General features: G+C 46.2%; 1 protein-coding gene across 1 annotated transcript in view; it reads left to right on the forward strand.

Annotated features, from left to right (window-relative positions):
- The first annotated feature begins 3 nt into the window (after positions 1-3).
- CUL4A (cullin 4A) overlaps positions 4-22,068 on the forward strand; it is a 52,077-nt gene continuing 30,012 nt past the window's right edge. The window contains exons 1-5 of the mRNA XM_070579366.1: positions 4-166; positions 1,384-1,499; positions 12,276-12,379; positions 18,356-18,425; positions 19,441-19,514. Coding sequence (XP_070435467.1) covers positions 4-166; positions 1,384-1,499; positions 12,276-12,379; positions 18,356-18,425; positions 19,441-19,514 — 527 coding nt within the window. The remainder of the gene's footprint in view (positions 167-1,383; positions 1,500-12,275; positions 12,380-18,355; positions 18,426-19,440; positions 19,515-22,068) is intronic.

Raw genomic sequence — 22,068 nt, forward strand, 5'->3', positions numbered from 1 at the left:
GCCATGGCCGACGAGCCCCCGCGGAAGGGCAGCTTCTCGGCGCTGGTCGGGCACACCAACGGCCTCACCAAGCCCGCGGCGCTGGCCGCGGCCGCCGCCTCCGCCTCCGCGGCCGCGGCCGCCAAGCCGGGCGGCTCCAGGAAGCTGGTCATCAAGAACTTCCGAGGTGGGTGCGGGCCGGCGCTGGGCCGCGCGGCGGGGGTACCGTTCGCGCTCCCCGGCCCTGTGCCCTCCCGCCCTCCTCCCCTCCCCTCCTCCCTTCCTGTCCGCCCGGGGGTCCGCGGGCGGCCGTTCGCGCGTCCCCGGCCCTGTCCCCTTCCCGCCTTCCTCTCCTCCTGTCTTCCGCCCCTGTCCCCCTCCCCATCCCTCCTCCTAGCCCTCCTCCCCCCCGTCCTCCTGCCCTGTCCCCCTCCCCATCCCTCTTCTCCGTACCTCCTCCCAACCCTACTCCCCATCCCTTCTCCCCGTCCCCCTCCGGGCCCTCCTCCCCATCCCTCCTCTCCGTACTCCCTCCCGGCCCTCCCCATCCCTTCTCCCCGTCCCCCTCCGGGCCCTCCTCCCCATCCCTCCTCTCCGTACTCCCTCCCGGCCCTCCCCATCCCTTCTCCCCGTCCCCCTCCCGGCCCTCCTCCCCATCCCTCCTCCCGGGCACTCCTCCCCATCTCTCCTCCCTGTCCTCCTGCCCTCTCCTCCTGTCCTCCCGGGGTGGGGGTTGGGGGGGGCGGTCCGCTCGCCTCCCCGTCCCTGTCCCCCTCCCGCCCTCCCGGGCCCCCCCGCGGCATTAGTCGGCCGGCCTCCGTCCTCCCCTGCCCCCTGTCCCCCGCCGTCACCGGGAGCCCCCTCGCGCGTACCTGCACGTCCCCCGGCGCCTTGACTGTGCCGTGTGCATACGCTTGTAAAGTCAGCTTATTAAGGAAAAGAAACCTTTAAGGTGTGTATATTGGCTCTGTATATTCATCTTAGGTCTCAATACTAAATGTACTTAAGAAAACGAAGGTGTTATGGTTGTACAGTCTGTGACCCAAAGAATCTATAAATACAGTGCTTTGTATTGGGAAAACCTAATTTCTGTGTTCCTTGCCTATGTCTTTTAAGTGCTTTATCCCCCCTGATTTGCTGAGGAAGATCGTCCCTGAGCTAACATCTAGGCAGTCTTCCTCTATCGGATGGGGGTTGGATGCCTCCACAGCATGGCTCAGAGTGGAGTAGGTCCGCCCCTGGGATCGGAACCCAGCAACTGGGCCCGCGGGGGCCCGCGGAAGCCGAGCGAGGAACTTTGACCCCCTCGGCCAGGGAGACCCGCCCCCTTAAGTAGAATGTCTTTTAAAAGATGTCTGACTTAGCGCGGATGCCTTTCCCCACTGACTCTATCTGGATTTACAGACAGACCGAAATTGCCTGATAACTACACTCAGGACACCTGGCAGAAGCTTCATGAGGCCGTGAAAGCCATACAAAGTAGTACCTCCATCAGATACAACCTGGAGGAGCTGTACCAGGTGAGCCGCGGCGTGTGGGGGAAGTGGAGCGCTAGAATGCTGGTTGCAGTATAAATGCAGACTTTCTTTGGCAGGGAGAATGTCAAGACATGGCAAGGCCAGCATCCTGTGTCTCACCTGGTGGTTTTTCCTCGTTGTCCAAATAACACAATTATCCAACTCCAGTGAAATGTGATACACACGCTGATTGTGTGGTCCTGTATTGTTTCAGAGTCAATAATGAAGAAAAATCCAAGTATCTGCCTCCGACAAGAACAGTAGGGGTCCTATGACAGCATGTCCCCAGAGTCAATGAGTGTTTTTGGTGGTTGTGGGATTTTTATTTTATTTTCACGCTACATGACTCTTAACATTTACCAAATATGAAGCAAATTATTATTACAATTCCATTAGGTTATATATGAAACTCTTATTATGGTTTCACTTGTTAAAGAGATTTTCCCCCTTCTTTGTGTGTGATTAATTATTGCAATTAAAACACAGATTTTGCTGCATTTAACTTAAAATAATGAAGCTCCATTTCTAACATAAAAAAAATGCTCACAAGTATATTTTACTGTTTGGTTATTCCATTTACCAGCAGACTGGTTTTTCTAATATCTTGTTTTTAATGAATAGCATTCATTAATATTATCTACATTTTTAGGTAACAATATGATATCACAATTTCTGTTAAGAGACTTAAATTTTTTTTCTGTTTACATAAGTGATTACATTATAAAAATTTTGGAAACTACAAAAAAGCACAAAGAAGAACATTAAAATCACCTATACTCCCACCACCCAAAGAAGACTTCTATTGGCAGTTTAATGGACATACATCCCTTCTTTGTCTTAAGTTTGTGTGTTTACTATTTTTTAATCAACTTTATTGAGGTATGACTTACCTATAATATGGATTTCAGTCAGTTTTAACAAATGTATCCAGTTGTGTAATGGCCACCATAATCAAGATATAGAGGCGCCGGCCCCGTGGCCGAGTGGTTAAGTTCGAGCGCTGTGCTTCACCGGGCCAGGGTTTCGCCTGTTTGGATCCTGGGCGCCAACAAGGCACCACTCGTCAGGCCATGCTGAGGCGGCGTCCCACATGCCACAACCGGAGGCACTCACAACTAGAATATACAACTGTGTACTTGGGGGTTTCAGGGAGAAGGAGAAGGAGAAGAAGAAGAGAAAAAAAGATCGTTAAATACCATTCTTTTAAAAAAAAAAGCAATATTAAAACCATTGTTTAAAACAAAAAAGATAGAGGCTGTTTCCATCACCTGGAAGTCCCCTGAGGCCCCTGTGCATTTAGTCTTCCCCACGACCCCAGCCCTTGGCAGTCAATCACTGATTTACTGTCTGTCGGTCTACTTCACCACTCCTAGAATCTCATCTACGTGGAACCAGGCATTTTGCAGTCTTTTCAGTCTGGCTTCTTCCACTTCGGAGAGTGCTGGTGAGACTCGTGCGCCCTGTGTGATAGTGTGTTTCTTTGTTGCTGGTATGGGCAGCATGCGTACCAAATCGGTTATCCTTTCACCAGTTAACGCACATTTGGGTTTCCAGTTTTTGGTTATTATGAATAAAGCTGCTGTGAACATTAACAAATGTCTTTGTGTGGATATATAGTCTCATTCCTCATGGATCAATATCTAGAAGTGGGTTCTAGGGTCATAAGGAAAGTGTATATTTCAGATGTTTCCTAACTTTTTAGAAATGGCTACACCGTTTTGGGTCTCTGCTGGCAGTGATGAGAGTTCTAGTTGTTTCATGTCCTTGCCAATGTTTGATGTTGTCAGTCTTTTTAACTTTAGCTATTCTAGTGGGTATCTAGTGGAATGTTGTGGTTTTGATTTGCATTTCCCTAATGATAGTAAGCATCTTTTCATGTGTCCATTGCCATTCCATATACCTTCTTTAACGAAGTGTGTGTTCAAATCTTTTCTCATTTTCTATGGGGTTATTTTCTTATTGTGCAGTATTTGAGTTTATTCTGTATTCTGAGTACAAGTCCTATACCGGATAGTGGCCTTGCCAATATTTTTCTCCCAGTTCACAGCTCATCTTTTGATTCTCTTAACTCTGTCTTTCAGAGAGCAGAAGTTTTAAATTTTAATGAAGTCTGTGTGTCACTTTGGTCTTTTATGGGTTGTGCTTTTAGTATCAATCTGAAAAATCTTTGCCTAATGTCAGGTTGTAAAGATTTTCCCTTGTATTTCCTTACAGACATTTTAGGATCTTAGGTTCTGGATTTAGGTCTATCATCTCTTTGGAGTGAATTTTTGCATATGTTGTGAGGTACAGATCCAAATTCAGTCTTTTTCCTGTAGGTGTCCAGTTGCTCCAGATGTTGCCGTTTGTTGAGGAGACGGTCCTTTCCCCCACTGAATTACCTTTGCTCTTTTGTCAGAAGTCATTGTCCATATGGGTGTGGGTGTAAGAAGTCTCAAAATCAGGGAGTGTTGTCCCTCTAACTTAATCCTGTTTCAAAGTTGTTTTGGGTCTTCTAGGTCCTTTGTATTTGCATATGAATTTTAGAATCTGCCAATTTCTACAAAAAAGCCTACTAGGATTTTGATTGGAGTTATGTCAAATCATAGATCAGTGTGGGGAGAATTGACGTCTTGACAACACTGAGTCTACTGATTGATGACAACGGACTGCTCTGCCTTCATTTAGGTCTTCCCTCATTTCTCTCGGCAGTGTTGTTTAGTTCCAGTGTACAGGTCTTATACATCTTTAGTGAAATTTATCCCTAAACACTTCATGTTTCTTGATGGTAGTATAAACGGTAGTATAGATTTTAATTTCTGATTCTTGCTGGTGTATAGAAATACAAATAATTTTTATACATTGCTTTTGTATACTGCTGTCTGGCTAACCTCGCTTACTTCTAGTAGCTTTTTGTAGATCCCGTTGGGTTTTCTACATAGGCAGTCACGTCGCCTGTGGGCAGAGATGTTTTTGCTTCTTCCTCTCTAATCTGCGTGCCTTTTATTTCCTTCTCTTGCCCCACTGCACTGTTTAGAACCTGCAGAACAGTGGCTAACAGAAGTGGTAAAGGCAAGCATCCTTGTTTTGTTCCTGATCTTAAGGGGAAAAGTTTTCAGTCTTTCATCAGTGAGTATTATGTTAGCTGTGGGCTTTTCAAAAATACCCATTATCAGAGTTGAGGAAGTTCCTCTACTCCTAGTTTGCTGAGAGTTTTTTGTCAGAAATACATGTTGAATTTTGACAGTTTCTTCTGTGGCTGTCGAGGTGATCATTTGATTTTTGTTTTTTAGTTTTTAAATTATATTGATTGATTTTTCAAATATTGATCCAGTCTTGTATTGCTGGGATAAATCCTCTTGGTTGTGATATATCATGTTTTTTTACATATTGTTGGATTCAATTTGCTAACGTTTTGTTAATTTTTACATCGATGATGACAAAAGATATTGGTGTGTTGTGTTTTTTTTCTTGTAATGTCTTTGTCTGGTTTTGGTATCAGAGTAATGCTGGCCTCGTAGAATGATTTGGAAATATGCCCTCCTTTTCATTTTCTAGAAGAGTTGGTAGAGAGTTGGTGTTATTTCTTTCTTAAATGTTTGAGAGGATTCCCTGGTGAAGCCACCTTGGCTTTCTTTGTGGGAAGATTTTAAACTACAAATTTCTTTAGTAGATGTAGAACTATTCAGATTATCCGTTTCTTCAAGTTCACTGATCTGCAGTGTCTAATCTGCCGTTCCTACCATTTGGTGTATGTTGACGTCACGCATTGTTTTCTTCTCTGGGTGTTCAGTTTGAATCTTTTCAGTGTCTTCCTTGTCTCTCCTTAGCTTTGTAAACATGTGGAGTACAGTCGTAATAGCCCTTTCCCTCTCCTTGTCTGCCAGGTCTGTCATCTCCGTCAGCTCCATTGAGGGTTGTGTTTTTCTACTTTGCATGTCTGATAACTTTGGATGTCAGACATTGTGAATTTTGACTTGTATGGTAGATATTTTTGTATTCCTGTAAATATTCTTGAGCTTTGTTCTGGACATAGTTAAATTATTTGGAAACAGTTTGATCTTTAGAATCTTGCTTTTATGATTTGTTAGGCAAGACTAGAGGAGTGTTTTGTCCAGGGCAGATTGCCCCCACTACTGAGGCAGAACCTTCCTGAATCTCTGCCCCCTGTCCTGTGGTTTTCCAGTCTGACTGGTGGGCAGGTGCTATTCCCGGCCCCGTGTGAGCACCAGACACTGTTGTCTCTAAACGTTTTGGGTGGTTCTTTCCCTGGCCCTGGTAGTCTCCTCACACATACGTGCTGGTCAGAGCTCTGCTGAATACTTGAGGGGCCTTGAGGTCTCCTTGCCCATCTCCTAGCCCCTCTCTGGCTGTGTCTCTCCTCCTGGACCTTCATCTTGCAGACTTGAGCCTCAGCTCAGGGCGCTGGCCCCAGAGCCTGGAAACTGGTTTGGGAAGCTGAGCAGTCAGGGCTCATTTGTTTCCCGCCTCCCGGAGATCACTGTCTTTCACAGCTCATTGTGCAGTCTGGTGAAAACTCTTATTTTATATATTTTTGTGTTTATTTGGTTGTTTCAGGCAGAAGGGTTAGTCTAGTCCCTTTACTTCATCTTGACCAGAACCAGGAATCCCATCAAGTGTCTAAACTCTCGTAGGTTTTTTTTTTTTCTTTTTTTTTTTGACTTTTGAGTTGTTTAATCCAAGTGTAAATAATTTTCTCTGAAGGTATTTTTTTTTTTTAATGTATGATAGATTACAACCTTGTGAGATTTCAGTTGTAGATTATTGTTAGTCATGTTGTGGGTACCCCACTTCCCCCTTTGTGCCCTCCCCCCACCCCCCTTTTCCCTGGTAACCACCGATCAGATCTCCTTGTCAATATGTTAACTTCCACCTATGAGTGGAGTCATATAGAGTTCGTCTTTCTCTGACTGGCTTATTTCGCTTAACATAATACCCTCGAGGTCCATCCACGTTGCTGCTAATGGGCCAATTTTGTCTTTTTTTATGGCTGAGTAGTATTCCATTGTGTATATATACCATATCTTCTTTATCCAGTCATCAGTTTCTGGGCATGTAGGTTGGTTCCACGTCTTGGCTATTGTAAATAATGCTGCGATGAACATAGGGGTGCAAGGGACTCTTGGGATTTCTGATTTCAGGTTCTTAGGATAGCTACCCAGTAATGGGATGGCTGGGTCATAGGGTATTTCTATTTTTAACTTTTTGAGAAATCTCCATACTGTTTTCCATAGTGGCTGTACCAGTTTGCATTCCCACCAACAGTGTATGAGGGTTCCTTTTTCTCCACAACCTCTCCAACATTTGTCGCTCTTGGTTTTGGATGTTTTTGCCAATCTAACGGGTGTAAGGTGATATCTTAGTGTAGTTTTGATTTGCATTTCCCTGATGGTTAGCGATGATGAACATCTTTTCATGTGTCTATTGGCCATATTTATATCTTCTTTTGAGAAATGTCTGTTCATGTCCTCTGCCCATTTTTTGATCGGGTTGTTTGTTTTTTTGTTATTAAGCCGTGTGAGTTCTTTGTATATTGTGGAGATTAACCGTTTGTCGGATAAGTGGCTTGTAAATATTCTTTCCCAATTAGTGAGCTGTTTTTTTGTTTCAATCCTGTTTTCCCTTGCCTTAAAGAAGCTCTTTAGTCTGATGAAGTCCCATTTGTTTATTCTTTCTATTGTTTCTCTCAACTGAGGAGTTATAGTGTCCGAAAAGATTTCTCATAGGTTTTTAATTAATAAAATGCTATATCTTACAGCCAGGGCTTATTATTCCTCTTTCCTGGAGATTTGACTGTCTATATCAATTGCTCATCATTTTTCTTAGTAGAATGACTTTGCTGTACCTTTTGCCTAGCAATACGTCATGTAATGGTCACCACAGATATTACCATAAACTGTTTCCAGATGCCCCGGGTGTCCATGTGCGTGTCTTGAGACCCTGAGGGCTAGGATGCTTACCCCCAAAAGTGCATCATGCATTCCAGCGGACACCTCGGAGGGCCCATGTGGGGTTCATTTGATCGGCTTCTGGAGGGGCCTGTGCATGGGCAGGCTCGTGGCCACTCACAGAGAGGTGCCAGGCAGGCTGAGTCCATCTCTCTGGAGCAAGCTGTCCCGTTCTCAGCAAGCAGATGGGGTAGAAATAGTAAGTGACATCACTGAAGTTGTTGACTGCTCACTTTATCCTGATCTCTGATAATGTAATCAGACAGCGCATTTGACCTGGTAGTTCAAAATTAAGTTTTTGTCGTATATACTTTGCCAAAGAATCTTATGTGAAAGTAACAATTCTCACCAAAGTTTGAAAGTTTGTTTTGTTTTGAGGAAGTTTTCAGGATGATTTGAGGGAGAACCTCTTATGTTTCGATATTGATGTCTCCCCATAGTAGGGTCTCTTCTCTCCCTGTGAAGGCGTCCTCTACCACTCTAGAACCTTTAGGAGGCCTAGGTAGAAGGAGACACCCACTGCAGCCTGTCTGCTGCGGCTGCCTATGGCTCCTTATTACTTTGTTTTTGTTTGGTGAAAAGGGAGATTCAAAGTATGGTGATGAAGAAGTCTTAAAGACACACTCCACCTGTGGTCATTTTCCTCGTCTGATGTGAGGAGAATATTTTGAATGTCTTGATCTTTTCTGTCTGTTTTTTTGCTGAGGAGGATTAGCCCTGAGCTAACATCTGTTGCCAATCTTCCGCTTTATTTGCTTGAGGAAGATTAGCCCTGAGCTAACATCTGTGCCCGTCTTCCTCCACATTACATGTGGGTCTCCGCCACAGCATGACTGGCGAGTGGTGGAGGTCCACGCCTGGGATCCGAACCCTTGAACCTGGGCCACCAAAACAGAGCACGCCGAACTCAACCACTGTGCCACGGGGCCAGCCCCCTTTTCTGTCTGTTTTTGAGGACCTGAGTTTAGACGGGTCATCACTACTCGCTGAAGAAAGTGTATCTTGTGTATCTTATGTCTACATGATTTTGTCCTACTTGTCAACTTAATGAGACAACAGAAAATTGGAGACTACATTTTCACAAAGGGTTTCAGAGAAAGGCTAAGTGTTGATTTCAGACTAGTTTTTTTTTTTGAGGAAGATTAGTCCTGAGCTAACATCCACCACCAATCCTTCTCTTTTTGCTGAGGAAGGCTGGCCCTGAGCTAACATCCGTGCCCATCTTACTTTACTTTCTATGTGGGATGCCTCCCACAGCATGGCTTGCTAAGCAGTGCCATGTCCGCACCTGGGATCCCAACCAGTGAACCCCGGGCTGCCGAAGCGGAACGTGGGAACTTAACTGCTGTGCCACCGGGCCGGCCCCTCAGACTAGTTTTGATGCACAAAAACAAACCCCTCACAGAGGACTTGTGGTTCTGAGAAAAGCCATGCTTTTGTCTCAAGTCTTGGAGTGACGTCTCGGCAGTCCTCCTCCCTGGTGATCGTTTGGTGAGGAAAAAGGAGTGGAGTTAGGTATTGATGTAGTAGTAGGACGCCTAGGACCCGTTAGAGACATGAGAAAGCCCAGAAGGTAGTAGACACTAATTTGAGAAAGTAACAGATTAATTGAGTGAATTCAACACACAAGATATTCAGAAACCAAGAGGAACACATTCAAACTCAAATGAATTAGGCCTCATAGAAAGTATTTCATAATTCAACAATATTCATCACTGAGTGAAATTAGTCATTTGTATTAGGTAACTTACTTTTAACATTTGGAACCGGGAAGCTGTTGTGCAGTCCATGTTGGTGAATACAGCCATAGGCTGCCTGTGGTTTTCTGTAAAGCTCTCGTCCCAGGAAGCGTCCCTCTCGTGATTTACCCTCACTCGGATTTGGGTCCTACTTAGTCTCTGCACCGTAGTTCACTCATTTCTTACGGGCAGGAGCCTGGCGGGGTGGAGCCCTGCTGGCACCTTCTCCCCGGGTCGTTGGCCGGGCCCTCGGAAAGAGGCTTGAAAGAGGCCTGCCGCTGGGAGGGGTCCGTCCTCACTGCTCACTGTTTGTGGAGAGGCCGTCCCCGCTGAGGGAACCCTCCATCCTGGACTGCTGCTCGGGTCTGTAAGAGCGCTGCCAGCCTCTAACCGAGGCAAGTGTGGGCCCAGCCTCGTGCCCTGTCCAGGGCCTCTTCGTGATAATAGTGACAGGGGCATGGCTCCCCCCTAGGGCTGGGGGGAGTTGTTTGTTTTTTTTTCGTTTTCCCCTTCATCTACATAAATAACTCTCAGTGCTTGCCTGCTGTTTTCCTTTCTGATTTCTCAAAGGGGGATATGTTTCACTCCTTTGTCTCTCTGATCTCAGCTTTGGCCTTCCAGGTCTTTATGTGAAGAGAGAATCTTCCAGAACTGGTGTACCCTGGCCTTGGGAATGCTGCGTAGCTCTTCCTGGTTTGGTGCACCCTGCCTGGGGGAGCATTTTGTTTGAGCAGCGTGAGTGCACCTGAGGGTGAGAGTGTGACACCACGAGCAGACAAGCATTGGACGTTGACGTGCTTGTCTGTTTGCTTTAACACCATCCTGTCTGTCCTCAGACAGACAACCATCTGAAGACTCAGGTGCGGTGGCCTGGCAGACCTGATTAGAGAGCAGCCATAATGTGGGGAAAATTCAGATGAGGACAGTTTTCCTTTGGCTAAGTTGATACAAGGAAAACATCTTTATCCTAACACAAGTAGAAGCCAGGTGTTGCTGCTTTCCCATCTCCAATTACTGGATTAGTTAAGTCCCTTTTCTCTGCAGTGACTTTTGACTGTGAAAAGCCACAGCAGACTAAGGTGAAGCACGGGACCCGTCAGATTAGGTGCTTTATACCCCTCGAGAAGGCGTTTCTAAATCTCAAAATATGACTAGATCTCCACAACTTATTTTGGGGAGGGAGACTCCTGTGTTGTGCTGACCCTTGTAACAGTGCAGAACAGTCTGCCAGGTCCCTGCTGGCACGGTGAGAGTGGGGCCACCTCTGTCCTCCGAGGTCACGAGGCGCCTGTAACTTGAAGATGCCAGCAGTGACTCAGCAAAAGGCACAGAGAAATGAGGCACCCACAGCAAACCCGAGTTTACCCCAGGGTTTGGCTAGTTGTTTTAAGAAGTCCCCAAATTCTCAGTTTTAAAAGCAAAATAAGTCTCATAGTGCTTCATGAAAATAATAAATATATGTCAAATAGGACATATACCAGAAAGACTTGGTTATAAAGTTCCTCAGTGACACTGTGTCACAACTGGGAAAAGGTTGTTTTGAGGGTGTTTAGGAATTAGAGCATTCAGACAATGGTGCTAAGAAGAGGTTGTTCTATGAAAGACATGTACCACTAAGCTGATCTGGACTTTTACCAAAGAAAATGCATTTTCTTCATGTATTTTGTTTAGAACTTATTTTGTGATAATTATGTTTGTGAAATTTATAATGATTAACTACTGGAGCAAAAGCCTTTGTCATGAGGTTATCCTGGTTTTTAAGAGAGAAAAGGATAGTAGATATTCAGCTAAATTGTAAATCTGTGACAACAAAGTGATGGAATTGAAGAGTTTGGGAAAGGAATTGAAGGATGTAAGGACAAAACGCAGATGGGAATCCCTAATTTCTATTGTAAGACAAAATGTAGGGGAATGGTTGTATTTTTTTATTATGCTGATAATAAACTTGCCAGAAAACAGGTTATAATTTTTAAATTATTGTCATTGTTCCATGTTCTCTTTCGACCTTTGTAAATATGCGTGTGTTTTATGTGGTAGTGATTACTGTATTTATTTAATTTAGGTTAATATGTAGCAGTTCTCCTAATATTAAATATTGAGACTATTTATACTTACAAGTATTGCTACAATGAATATCTTTATAAAAATTTAAGTTACCTTTTTTCCTTTGGGAATATAGTATTTGAGTTAAATTTAGATTCTAAAGTGTTTCCAATTCTGTATATGTCCGTATTTTTTTTAATGGTTTAAAACTAGTCAGTAGAAAAACTACATTTCTCTTTATAGTATTTCACATTTGGATTGAATGAGATGCTGCTTTTGTATGTGAGATTTGAAAAGAAATTTTATTAGAACTGGGAAGAGTATACAAACATTTCTTTGATATGGATAAAAGTATTTTAAGAAGATGTTTCTCAAAAATGTGTTTCTTGATTAATTTAAGACAAACTTAATTACATATCTAGGCTGCAGAGAAATAATAGGAAACGATTCAACCTGGCCTGTGTCGCCTGGGCATTTGGGGTTTTTTCCTTTAGCTCATGGGCAGCAGGGAACTGGGATTCCTGTTGTTCCCCCGCCTGTTTGGAAGGTAGTCACTGGGGATGTGGAGCGGTCATTTCCTGCCCCAGTTTCACATCATAATCATCAGGGTAAAGTCACACACACATTCCTGAGGCCCCCACCTCCGACGAATGCATCGGAACATCCAGAAACAGGGCCCTGGGGACCAGCTTGTGCATTGCAGCCAGGTTTTAGAGACTGTTGCGCTAGGAAAAGAATGGAATACTGTGAGATGCTCAGACATGGTGCAGGCACACCACCTGGGATCCCAGGTGGCATGGGCTGTCGCAGGTGTGCCATCGAGTCTGTGTTCGATATTAACTAGTGTTACGTACCATTTTACCACACTTTTACTGGGGGTTCAGTGTTCCGACAGTGATTGCCCCAAACTTAAACATAATCATTTATTTGTAGATGACATGGCTATGGGGGGATGCCTGTCTGTTCTCATTGTCTCCATATGTACAAGTAGGTTTCTTTAAAGAATAGTGTTTCATAGTAAATAATTCATTTATTTATTTTGTTTTTAGGCTGTTGAAAATCTTTGTTCTCACAAAGTTTCCCCAACACTCTACAAGCAGCTACGCCAGGTCTGTGAAGATCATGTCCAAGCACAGATTCTTCAGTTTAGAGAATATCCTTTTTTTGGGTCATGAAGTTTCTATTCATTACCTGAATCTTTTGAAACTGAACATTAATAGGATGAAGAACTAATGAGTCTTCTTAATATTAAAACAAATAAAACCTCTTTTATTTATTGAACAAAAACCTTAAATTTGTTTGACAGCCCAATATAATAGATTTTTTTTAAGTGGAATTTTTACCATTTAAATTGCTTTGATCTGATTAAAGCGAAACTGTCCATTTATTAGGTCTGGTTGAAGTATTTAGAAAGGGTTCTGAAAAATGTCTGGAAGTTTGGGTCCGCTATCCTTTATTCTTGTAAAAACCATCTTTATTACTTTTTCTATGATGTGTAACAAATTCCCACAAACTTTGCGACATAAACCAACACCCTTTGGTCAGCTCGCAGTTGTGTTAAGTCTGTGGTCTCGCCTGGGGTCGTGTCCCGGACTCATCCAGGTATTGGCGGAATCCAGCCCTCAGTGCAGGGACTGAGGTCTCTCTGCCCCGAGAGGCCCCTTCCCTGACATGTGTTTATGGCTTCTTCTGAGCCGTCAGGCATATCCTCCTCTCTGGTCTGCTAGGACAGAGTCTTAGGTAGCGATATAAACCATTGTATTCACAGCCCTACTCACAACTGAGGGGAGGGAGTTATAGGCATGTACATGGGGGCAGGGACGTCTTGTAATTCTACCACCACCCCATCTATGACCAGACATCTACCAAGGAAACGCTTAGATCCTTAGCATCCTGCAGGCAGTCCTTTACCATCTGGCCTCAGTCTCGTTCCCCAGCCCCCTCTCATTACTGTAGCCACCCTCACGTCTCACTGAGTGGGAATTAGAAAGTGATTTATAGAATTGCAGACAGTCTGCTTGTGGCTGCACTTTTCTAGGCCTCTGTTTCTTCATTTGTGAACTTAGGTAGTTGGAGCCCGCTTGTTTCTAAGTTTTCTTCTAGCTGAAGGAACTTTCTCTCCCCTGTCACCCTCACCTTGAGAAACGGAAGCATCCAGAGCTCGTGGAGGTCTCCCTTGGGGCAGCAGAAGCTCTGACACCTGGTATCGAGGTTCTGGATTATCCATGACAGTGAAGCCTGGGGATCCAGAGTGGGGGGTCTCCATTTAGGACAGTATTCGCTCTGCTCCTCGAAAAAGGATGAGTGAAGTCAATTCCAGCTATGTTGCATTGGCATCTGTAAATACACCTCTACAGAACTTTCTGGCAAGGCTCTATCCTAAAGCCTGTGAGGTCATTCAGGATAATGGTGACCGCTCCTTTGGAACTTTGGAACCTGACCAGTATGTACTACATCTCAGAGAGAGACATCCTCTAAAGGCACACAGAGGCACCCCACGCACCTTGGTGCCACAGCTCAGGAATCCCAGGGTCTGGGTTAATGGGTCCAGGAACTCAATCCCAGGATGTTGGCATCTGAAAAGTAGCCGTATACCCAGGCGTGGTGGAAGTCATCAGCAGATTGCCAAGCTTTCTCCCCAAGACAGGCACTGGCAGGGGTGAGCTGGTGTGACTTTGTCATAATCCAGTTGTTGTCCTAGCTTACTTAAAGACTAATTTTGGATTACCTGATCAAATTATCCTCCTGCCAGTTAATCTTACTCTGTGGGTTACATGAATGTGTTCATTAATTCACTCATTCAGCAATTACTTCCTTCTGTCTGCTGTACTAGAAAATAGAAAAATGATTGCCATGCCTGATTTCTGCTCTCCGAGAAGTCACAGTGCTGTGATAGAGGCTAGGGAATGACTGTATTTCCTTGATGCTGTGATGAAACCATGATTATAAAAATTACCATTTTTTCATAAAAGAAGAAAGAGAAAAAGACACTCTGCCATATTAAGTGTCCTTATTGGTGTGAGGCATCTTGACTTCAAAAATGGTAAACTCTTAGAGTCGGGGACAGGAACTGTAGTATATGAAGCTTTTGGGGCAGAGCTTCCCAGAGGAAGTGACACTAGAATTCTGTCTTAAAGGATGAGTAGGATCTAGCCAGCTGGAGACTGAAGGAGGCATCAGAACGTGGAGTGTGGAAGGGGTGTTCGTGAAAACCTGGAGCGGGCTGGCATGACTAGAACCTGTGAGAGTTGGGAGAATTGAGGGCTGTAACGCCACCTTGCGGCTTGGATTCTAATCTCGTGTGCACCGTCAAGGGTTTGGACCTGAGTGTGTGACCATCTGAGAGTCCTTACCGATTTTTAAAGCAAGAACACAATGTAATTAGATTGTGTTTTGGGAAAGTCACTTTGGCAGAATGATAATTAAAAGTAGACCAGAGACAGCACACATTGCGTATCTGCTCTGTGCCAGGTGTAGTGCTAGGCCCTGGGAAAAATAAACATGAATTAAATGGGATTGACAGAAGCATAAAGATAAGCATTTATGAAACCATGCGGTCAGAGTTTAAAAGGTTTAGATAAGCTCCTAGGACGTAAAGGAAGAGCACTGGTCTGCCTGGGCACGTGAGAACGAGGCAGTGCTGTGCACTGGGGACAGAGTGGGTGACGAGGGATGCAGTCCTGCCCTGGGAGCTCATTTTTGCTGAAAGAGGGATGTAACCTACCCTGGTCTTAACGGCCCAGTGTTAGTGCTGTTGCAGGTGCCCAGACACTGACTGGCCAGGAACATTCCAAGGTGAGCAGTTCAGATTTCTCTTGCCTCTGGGGTATCCCAGTATTTGGTGTAACTCTCCTCTCTTAAGATTTAAGGACTGCCACCTACTGTGTATTGATCGCATGCCGCTGTTGAGCCCAAGAGAAGAAGAACTCAGGGAGGCTTCAGGAAGCCCTTCATAGGTTAAACACATCAGGTGTCCAGGTGGAAAAAAGACTCCTGTGGAATCGAGTCATCTGCTGTTATTTTCTTAGGTTTCCATATCCGTTGCCTGTTCATGTGTTTGATAAATTCTGCACTTATCTGTCCTTTCAAAATAAGTTGCCTACTATTGGTGACATGCCCTTCCCCAAAACAAGAGACTCGTGCACATGCACACCTCCACCCAGAGCAGCCTGTGCTGATGCAGGCCTCCCAGTGTGGAAGGAAGCACGTACCTAGGCTCAGCACGTGAGGAGTTCTTCTAAAATGGCAAGCCAAACTCTCCTTGGAATCCAAACCTGTCAATAACTATAGACAGAACTCACTTTTTCCTTTCCCTGATTCAGCTTCACAGCCTCACAGCTTTGGTTAGCCGCAGAAATGTGAGCTGGCCTGGGGCATCAGTGGTCGAATCACACTTGAAGACGGCACAGTCCACCGAAGAGAAGGACCTGTGTGAAACCAAAGCCTTTGCTGCTAGGGAATCATGAAGCCGCATGGCTCCCTCAAAGCCTGTCTTCGTGGCCTGTGCTGATGCCAGCAGGCTGTAGCTCCTTTATGAAGACCCTCTGCCTGCACTCATGAACAGTGTGCAGGGAGTGCTTCTGGCAGTAGGCTGGCTCTGTGCATCCGCACAGCACTCCAAGTCCCCAGTGGCTTCCTTAGACGGGGGCCCAGACCGTGGGGCTGGTGCCTTGCTCTGGGTTAGTGCTGGGCTCGGCCTTGAGCATGGCAGGCCTGCCTCCGTGGGCTTTGTAGACCACAGGCTTACGAGGAGGCAGTGATTAAATAGTCCAAAATGCGAACTTTGATCAACGTGATGAAAGGAAATGTTATTCTTAGCGAGCATAACAAGGGGATCTGATTTAGGTGAGGGGTGTCAGTTGGGCTGTAGTGTGGGATCATTATCGTCTGCTCTGTCCGCTACTGCAGGGGCCACTCAGTGCCACTCTCTTCTCTGAGATTCGAACAGCAGGATGACCTGTGGGCAAAAATCGGACCTGTCACTTCTCTACTCCAGTGTAAGCACTGTCTTTTTGTTGTTGTTTTTAATTCCTGTAATCACAGATCTAGGTAGTTTTCTCCGTGGTACATTATGAGCATTTTGCTGCTGGATTTTTATTTGTTGTTTGAAGACTTGCCTAACTCACCTTGGTAGACTGTGTCACTTCTTTAACTAGGATTGGCCCTTCTATGGAATTAGAAAAAGGGTGGTTGTTGGAGAAGCTGCCTGAAGAATACACTGTTGACAGGCTCTCGGCATGTCTGCCTTACATCCTGGACTACTCATACAGCTTTGTGGCTGCTGCTACAGCTCAGGGTCTGGAATTGGTTCTGCTATTTAGATGTCTGGAGCTTAGTAAATGCTACACCGTGGGGTGTTAGCTTACCATTTCATATTTTTTCCCCTGGGAAATGGCAAAGTTCTTGATTGAAGATCTATATTGATTTTATAGAGCTATTTAAGGGAAAGTGTCTCATTAATGAACCCTTCATCTTGGACCTTCCCGTCCTAACAAAACTTTGTGCTGGTGGAGCTCTGCCTTGCTCAGTTGCAGCGCCTGCGCTGCCCAGTGGAGTCAGATTGGCTGGTGTGAGTTTAACCCTGTGCACCTTGCCTTCTAACAGAGCTCGGCCCAGAGCCAGTGCAGACTGCCTGTGGAGACCTGCCATGGTGTCTGCCACGTGTCAAGTGCCACGTGTCAAGTGCCTCGTGTCTAGCACTGGGCCAGAGCTGCTGGGTTGCCATTGCTATGGCACCTGTCTGAATGTGCTTGTGACTGATGCTTAGTTTGTTTTTTCAGACTGTTTGTATGAGGTTCTAATACAGTGGGTCATTATACTTTTGAGTAATTATAAAAGAGTTCCAGAATAACTTGTTAACCATTGAACTATGAGGTCTTTGCTATGACTGCCTATTTTTAATTTATTAGCAAAGCCTCAAGAGAAAATAAGTAAGATGTTTGGCCAGACCCACTGTGATTGTGGTCAGCTACTCTTACTAGTATGACAAGGACACATGTGTGCCCTCAGTCCCTCCACCGCTCTCCTGATCTTCTGTCCTCTTCCCAAAGTCCTGGCTGGTGTCCTGTCCTCCGCTGGCCACACCTCCCTCTGTCAGAGATCCCTGCTGACTGAAGACTGCAATACCTGCCTGATTTTACATGTCACACACTGGCTGGTGTGTTTTTTTCTTCCTCTCTACATGCCAAGAATTTTCTCTATAAGCCTCACAAGACTCTGAGGGGTGTGTTCTGTTACTTGTGGAGAAACTGAGGCCTAGGGAAGTCGATTGCTTGTCCAGTGGGATAGAGCTAAGAGAACTGAAGCCTGGGGAACCGTGTCTCCCCTCAAGAAGCTGCTCTGTTCGTCTGTGCGAAGGGAGTGGTGTCTGCGTTGTGCTGTGGGAGGCTGAGTGGGCACGGACGTGAAACGTGCTCTGCAGACTGCAAGCACTGTGTGGACAGTTAGCACTCGCCTGCTTGTGTGACCTGTGAAGGCGGTGCTCAGGCACTTTGCCATGGCTTGCTCTAGGAGCCTGTGTTTGGGTTTCTTTTTCCTGTAAACAGCATTTTGAGCCGTTCTTAAAAACACATTCTAAGAGTCAACCTGTGTGGGTGCCTGATTTGGCGCATGAAGGGGCCTTCATGTCAGTTTTCATTGAGACTGAAAGCTAAAGTTAAACCTCAGCCGTTTTCCTCTGGCTGCCAGTCCCCAGTGCTATTACTAGTTGACCTGCTTCCTCAGCCCTGGGACAGCGTCTCCAGGAGCTCAGGTGTGGGACGAGTCAAGAGCTGCCCTTTGCGGAGTAGGGCCTTTGGTCCAGCCACCAGAACCATGAGCCTATGGCCCGGTTGTTAGGTTCAGCTGCCAGGGCTCTGAAAGTAGTCTGGCAGCGAAGTAATACGGGGGCCGGAAGCGGGCAAGACGAGATGAAAGACAGGTGAGTGCAGATGGGATTAATCACAGATAGGCGATGTGAGATGGAAGTGGGAAAAACCACATTTATGGTTTTTGAGCTTATGGTCTTTCAGCGTTGTGATTACTAAATGATGTATAATATTCTCTGTCAAAGAGAGCTGAAATTGAAGGGTTAAAATTGCAATAATTAAATTGGCCAACATTTCTAAAGTTTTCCTTAGCAGGTCTGCACAGACTCATTAGATAGTGTTTTATTTTTAAAGAAGATTAACACATGCTGGCAGGATCATTGCAGACAAATGGTAAGCTGCTTGACTTTTTTACTAATGTCGGTTTTATGTGTAGTGCCCTCCCTGAGTCTTCATCAGTACTGTGTCTCTGTCTCACTGAACACTTTGTCTCTGCTCTTACGTGGCTTCTGGTCTTGCTAGAAAGAAATGAGATTTGAGTAGCTGGGAGTTTGTACCCTCTTTTATTCTGTCTGTCTTTTTCTTTTTAATCCAAGCCTGGCCTCATCCCTCATCCCTCACCCGCCTGAGGAAGGCGTGGGCCCGGTCGTGAGCTGGCATAGGGAAGTTCTGTTTGGGCTTCTGTTTTGGGTCAGTGCTGCTGTCCAGCTCCAGCGTAGGTGGGCCGAAGAGTAAAGTGGGGAAGGTGACTGTGCTCTTGCGCGTGGGGTGGCTGCTTGCTTGGCCCTCCAACCGACCTGACAGGCAGCTCCTGGTTCCCATGATTCCTGAACGGGTCTCTCACTTTCCCTAATGCTAGTTTATGCCTGTTAATCAAGCCTAAGTTCCAGAACTTCTACAAGTAGACAACCAGTCTTAGACTTTGTTATAGATGTATTGATTCCAGTTTGATTTTATGTATGTAAGTTTTTAGTGTGACCTGAGAGAAAAGATAGTATCAGCTTTCCTAAGTAGCTAGGTTCTTTTGTTTCCTAAATGAGGTAAGTAAGAGACAATGAATGAGTCTCTGTTCTGACCAGGTCCCATGGTTTAAAAAGCTTAGGATGGCTCCCCAGTCTCATGAGATTTACCACATCTGTCAGGAAGTGACCAAATTTCAAAGGTGTCCTTCAGGCCTAGTGCTTTAAAATCCCTCCAGTCAGATTTTCCGGATAAAAGGAGATCAAATGCCAAGGAATAAATTCAGGAAAAAGTCAATTTTGAGGGTCTTGGTGGGAAACATCTGTTCATCAAGAAACAGTTATTGTTAGATTTGAGACAACTAGCGTAGTTACACTTCAAAAGGCCTAATCTTGAATATTTTGTTAGTAAGGTACATAAGTATGTTAAGTTCTTTTCTGATTTCCAGATCATGATCAGGAGCATTTTCCTGTTTCTGGATCGCACTTATGTACTTCAGAATTCCATGCTTCCTTCTATCTGGTGAGTGTCCCAGACAGTAGAGCTGCGTCTGCCGCTGTGACTAAGACTGCACGCCTGGCTTGTGTCTTCTGCCAGTTAATCTGTTGACGTGTCTGTAGTCCTTTATGTCAGCCAAAATCTCTAGTGCACACATCCGGGCCTAGGTGGATCTTAGCCCTGGAGTGTCTCTATCACCCGTGAGGGTGATGGGGTGGAGCCGAGGCAGGCCATGCCCTGGAGGAGCAAGTTCTAGCATGTTCCCCAGCCTGCCCTGAGTGACAGCGGGAGGCAAGCACAGAAGTACTGTGTGAAGCCACGTTTCTGTAACTGGACTCTGGACTTGCGGGCTGTCTCGAGCCCATGCCACACTGCTCACCTCTGCTGTGAGGGAAAGGCCAGCAGACTCAGATGTGCTCTCTGACAGCTGGAATTTGAGCCCAGAACAGCTCCTTCCAGTGCTCTGATGAAACTGTGACCCTGAGGTTCTGAAGCCCCCCAACCCAGCTGACCACCGGAGGGCACAGGGCCTAGTTTCCTTCAGGACGTCGAAGCCTGTCGTTTCAATCTGCTCATCCCAAGTCATCTTTTGGGGACATTTTAAATCAGGAACTCCTCCCCCATATTGCTGAGTCCCTAGTCATGGACTTGTACAGCCTTTGCCAAATGATGCCCTTCGCCTCTCTGCCCTCTGCTCCTCCCAAAGGCCTGCCTGCCTTGGACAAAAGCTCGTCCTTGATCTCGTCCGCCTCCTTCCTGGTCTCTGGATGCAGAAGTTCAATCTCCCATTCAGAAGTGATGCTGTGCACTCATTACCTTTAAACCCAAGTTCTTTAGAGAATTGCTTTCTTTTCCAGCTTCCTCACCATCCATTCGCTCCAGCACAAGGCGATGTGATTTCTCCTTTCAGCACAGAAACTGCTCTTTGTCTCTATTTCGCATAACCTAGTATCTGTGCAGCTTTGGACACTCCCTCCTTAATCCCACTTTCCGCTTTGCTCCTCTCACTTCTCCGACCTCCCCTGACTCCTGCACATCTCGTGCTGGACGCCCACGTGTGTCTGCAGGGAGGCTCGCACTGCACAGGGAGGCGGCCTTCGCTCAGAGAGGCGTAAGGGCGGTCAAGCTGATGCTGGCGGCAAATTGCAGAGCTTCTACTCTGCAAGGCCCTGTTCTGAGTGCTTCAGCACCTGCTCATTTACTTAAATTCTTAGAGCAGCTCTAGAAGGGATGACTGTGACCGTCCCTATTTTATAGATGGAGGAACTGAGGCACAGAGAGTTCAGATTCCTTGCTCTACCCAGGTTGTCAGGCTCCCTAGCCTGAACTCTTAATTTATAAACATGTAAACAATGCCACCCCCCAGTCCACTGCAGCAGGAGGAGAAATGGACATGCCAGTATGCCAAGACTGTGGTGCAGGTGCACGAGAAGCTCCCAGGGAGGGACGAGGAAAGAGAGCCCTGGCTAGGCTTCGGAGTAGGCGGGAGTAGTAAGGGAGCCGAGATCAACAGAGGTGGTGAGAGGGGAAGCAGGGAGCTCACAGTGTTGCCCACGGTGGAACCAGGACGCAGCATGCCCAGAAGGCACCGTTTGTGGGAGAGTTGGGGAGATGGAGCTGATATGACCTGACGGCTGTCTTGGGGAGCTACTGAAGCCTCCAGCTGGGGTTTAGAGTTTAGGAAGAAGGTTCTAGTGGCAGTAGAGCAGGTGCGTTAGAGTGGACTGTTAGTGCTTCCTGTGCACCAGAACCTTCTGCCCTGCGTTGAAGTGTTTTACAGGCATAGAAATACGTGTGATCCCCATTTACAGTTAAGGAAGGCACAGGCACAGAGAGGTTAAGGTCCTTGCCCAGGGTCACGGTGAGCAAGGACTGGGACCAGGATTCAAACCCAGCTGGCTGGCTTCAGCCCGCATGGCTGACCACTGTGCTTAACTACCCTGTCTTTGAAGTGCATGGAGGACCACAGCCTGCGGATCCTCCAGGGAGGAGGGGAGGTCCATTGTGATGTAGGAGCAGTGTAGCAAGAGCGGGTTCTCCACCTCAGATGGGGCTCCCCAGAATTCGTGCTCACCTGCGCACTGCTCTTTGCAACTGGCGCTCACCACTGCTGCTGCTCGCCATTTACCACCAGCACCGCCACTGCCCTGAGCTGCCCATTCAGGAGACCTGGCAGGGCCCGGGCGTCTGAGTTTTGTCCCCCTTCTCAGTGTTCGGCACCTAGGGGACCTGCAGAGGTGTTTCACCCAAGGAGGGTCTGTTGCCACATGGTTTTTGTGGACAATAACTGACAGCTGAATTTAGTAATTTTCCTAAATCTCTTAGGCAACAAGCTAAGGAAGTATGATGGACTCTTAAAGTCACATTTTAAATTCCTTCCTCCAATGGAAAGGACCAAACAGGAGAGAACCGAGTGCCAGGGAGGAACAGTGGACAGCAGGCCCCAAAGAAGGCTCAAAGAAAGGGACAGGAAGGGCACGGCGGGCTGGGAGGGTCGTGGAGCAGGGAGGGCAGAGGTTCCTGGAGCCCTGAGCATCTCTCATCCTGCCCCCAGGAAGAGTGGTGTGAGCCATGGGCT

The sequence above is a fragment of the Equus przewalskii genome, chromosome 16 (genome assembly GCF_037783145.1).
Source record: "Equus przewalskii isolate Varuska chromosome 16, EquPr2, whole genome shotgun sequence".
Classification (NCBI taxonomy): Eukaryota; Metazoa; Chordata; class Mammalia; order Perissodactyla; family Equidae; genus Equus; species Equus przewalskii.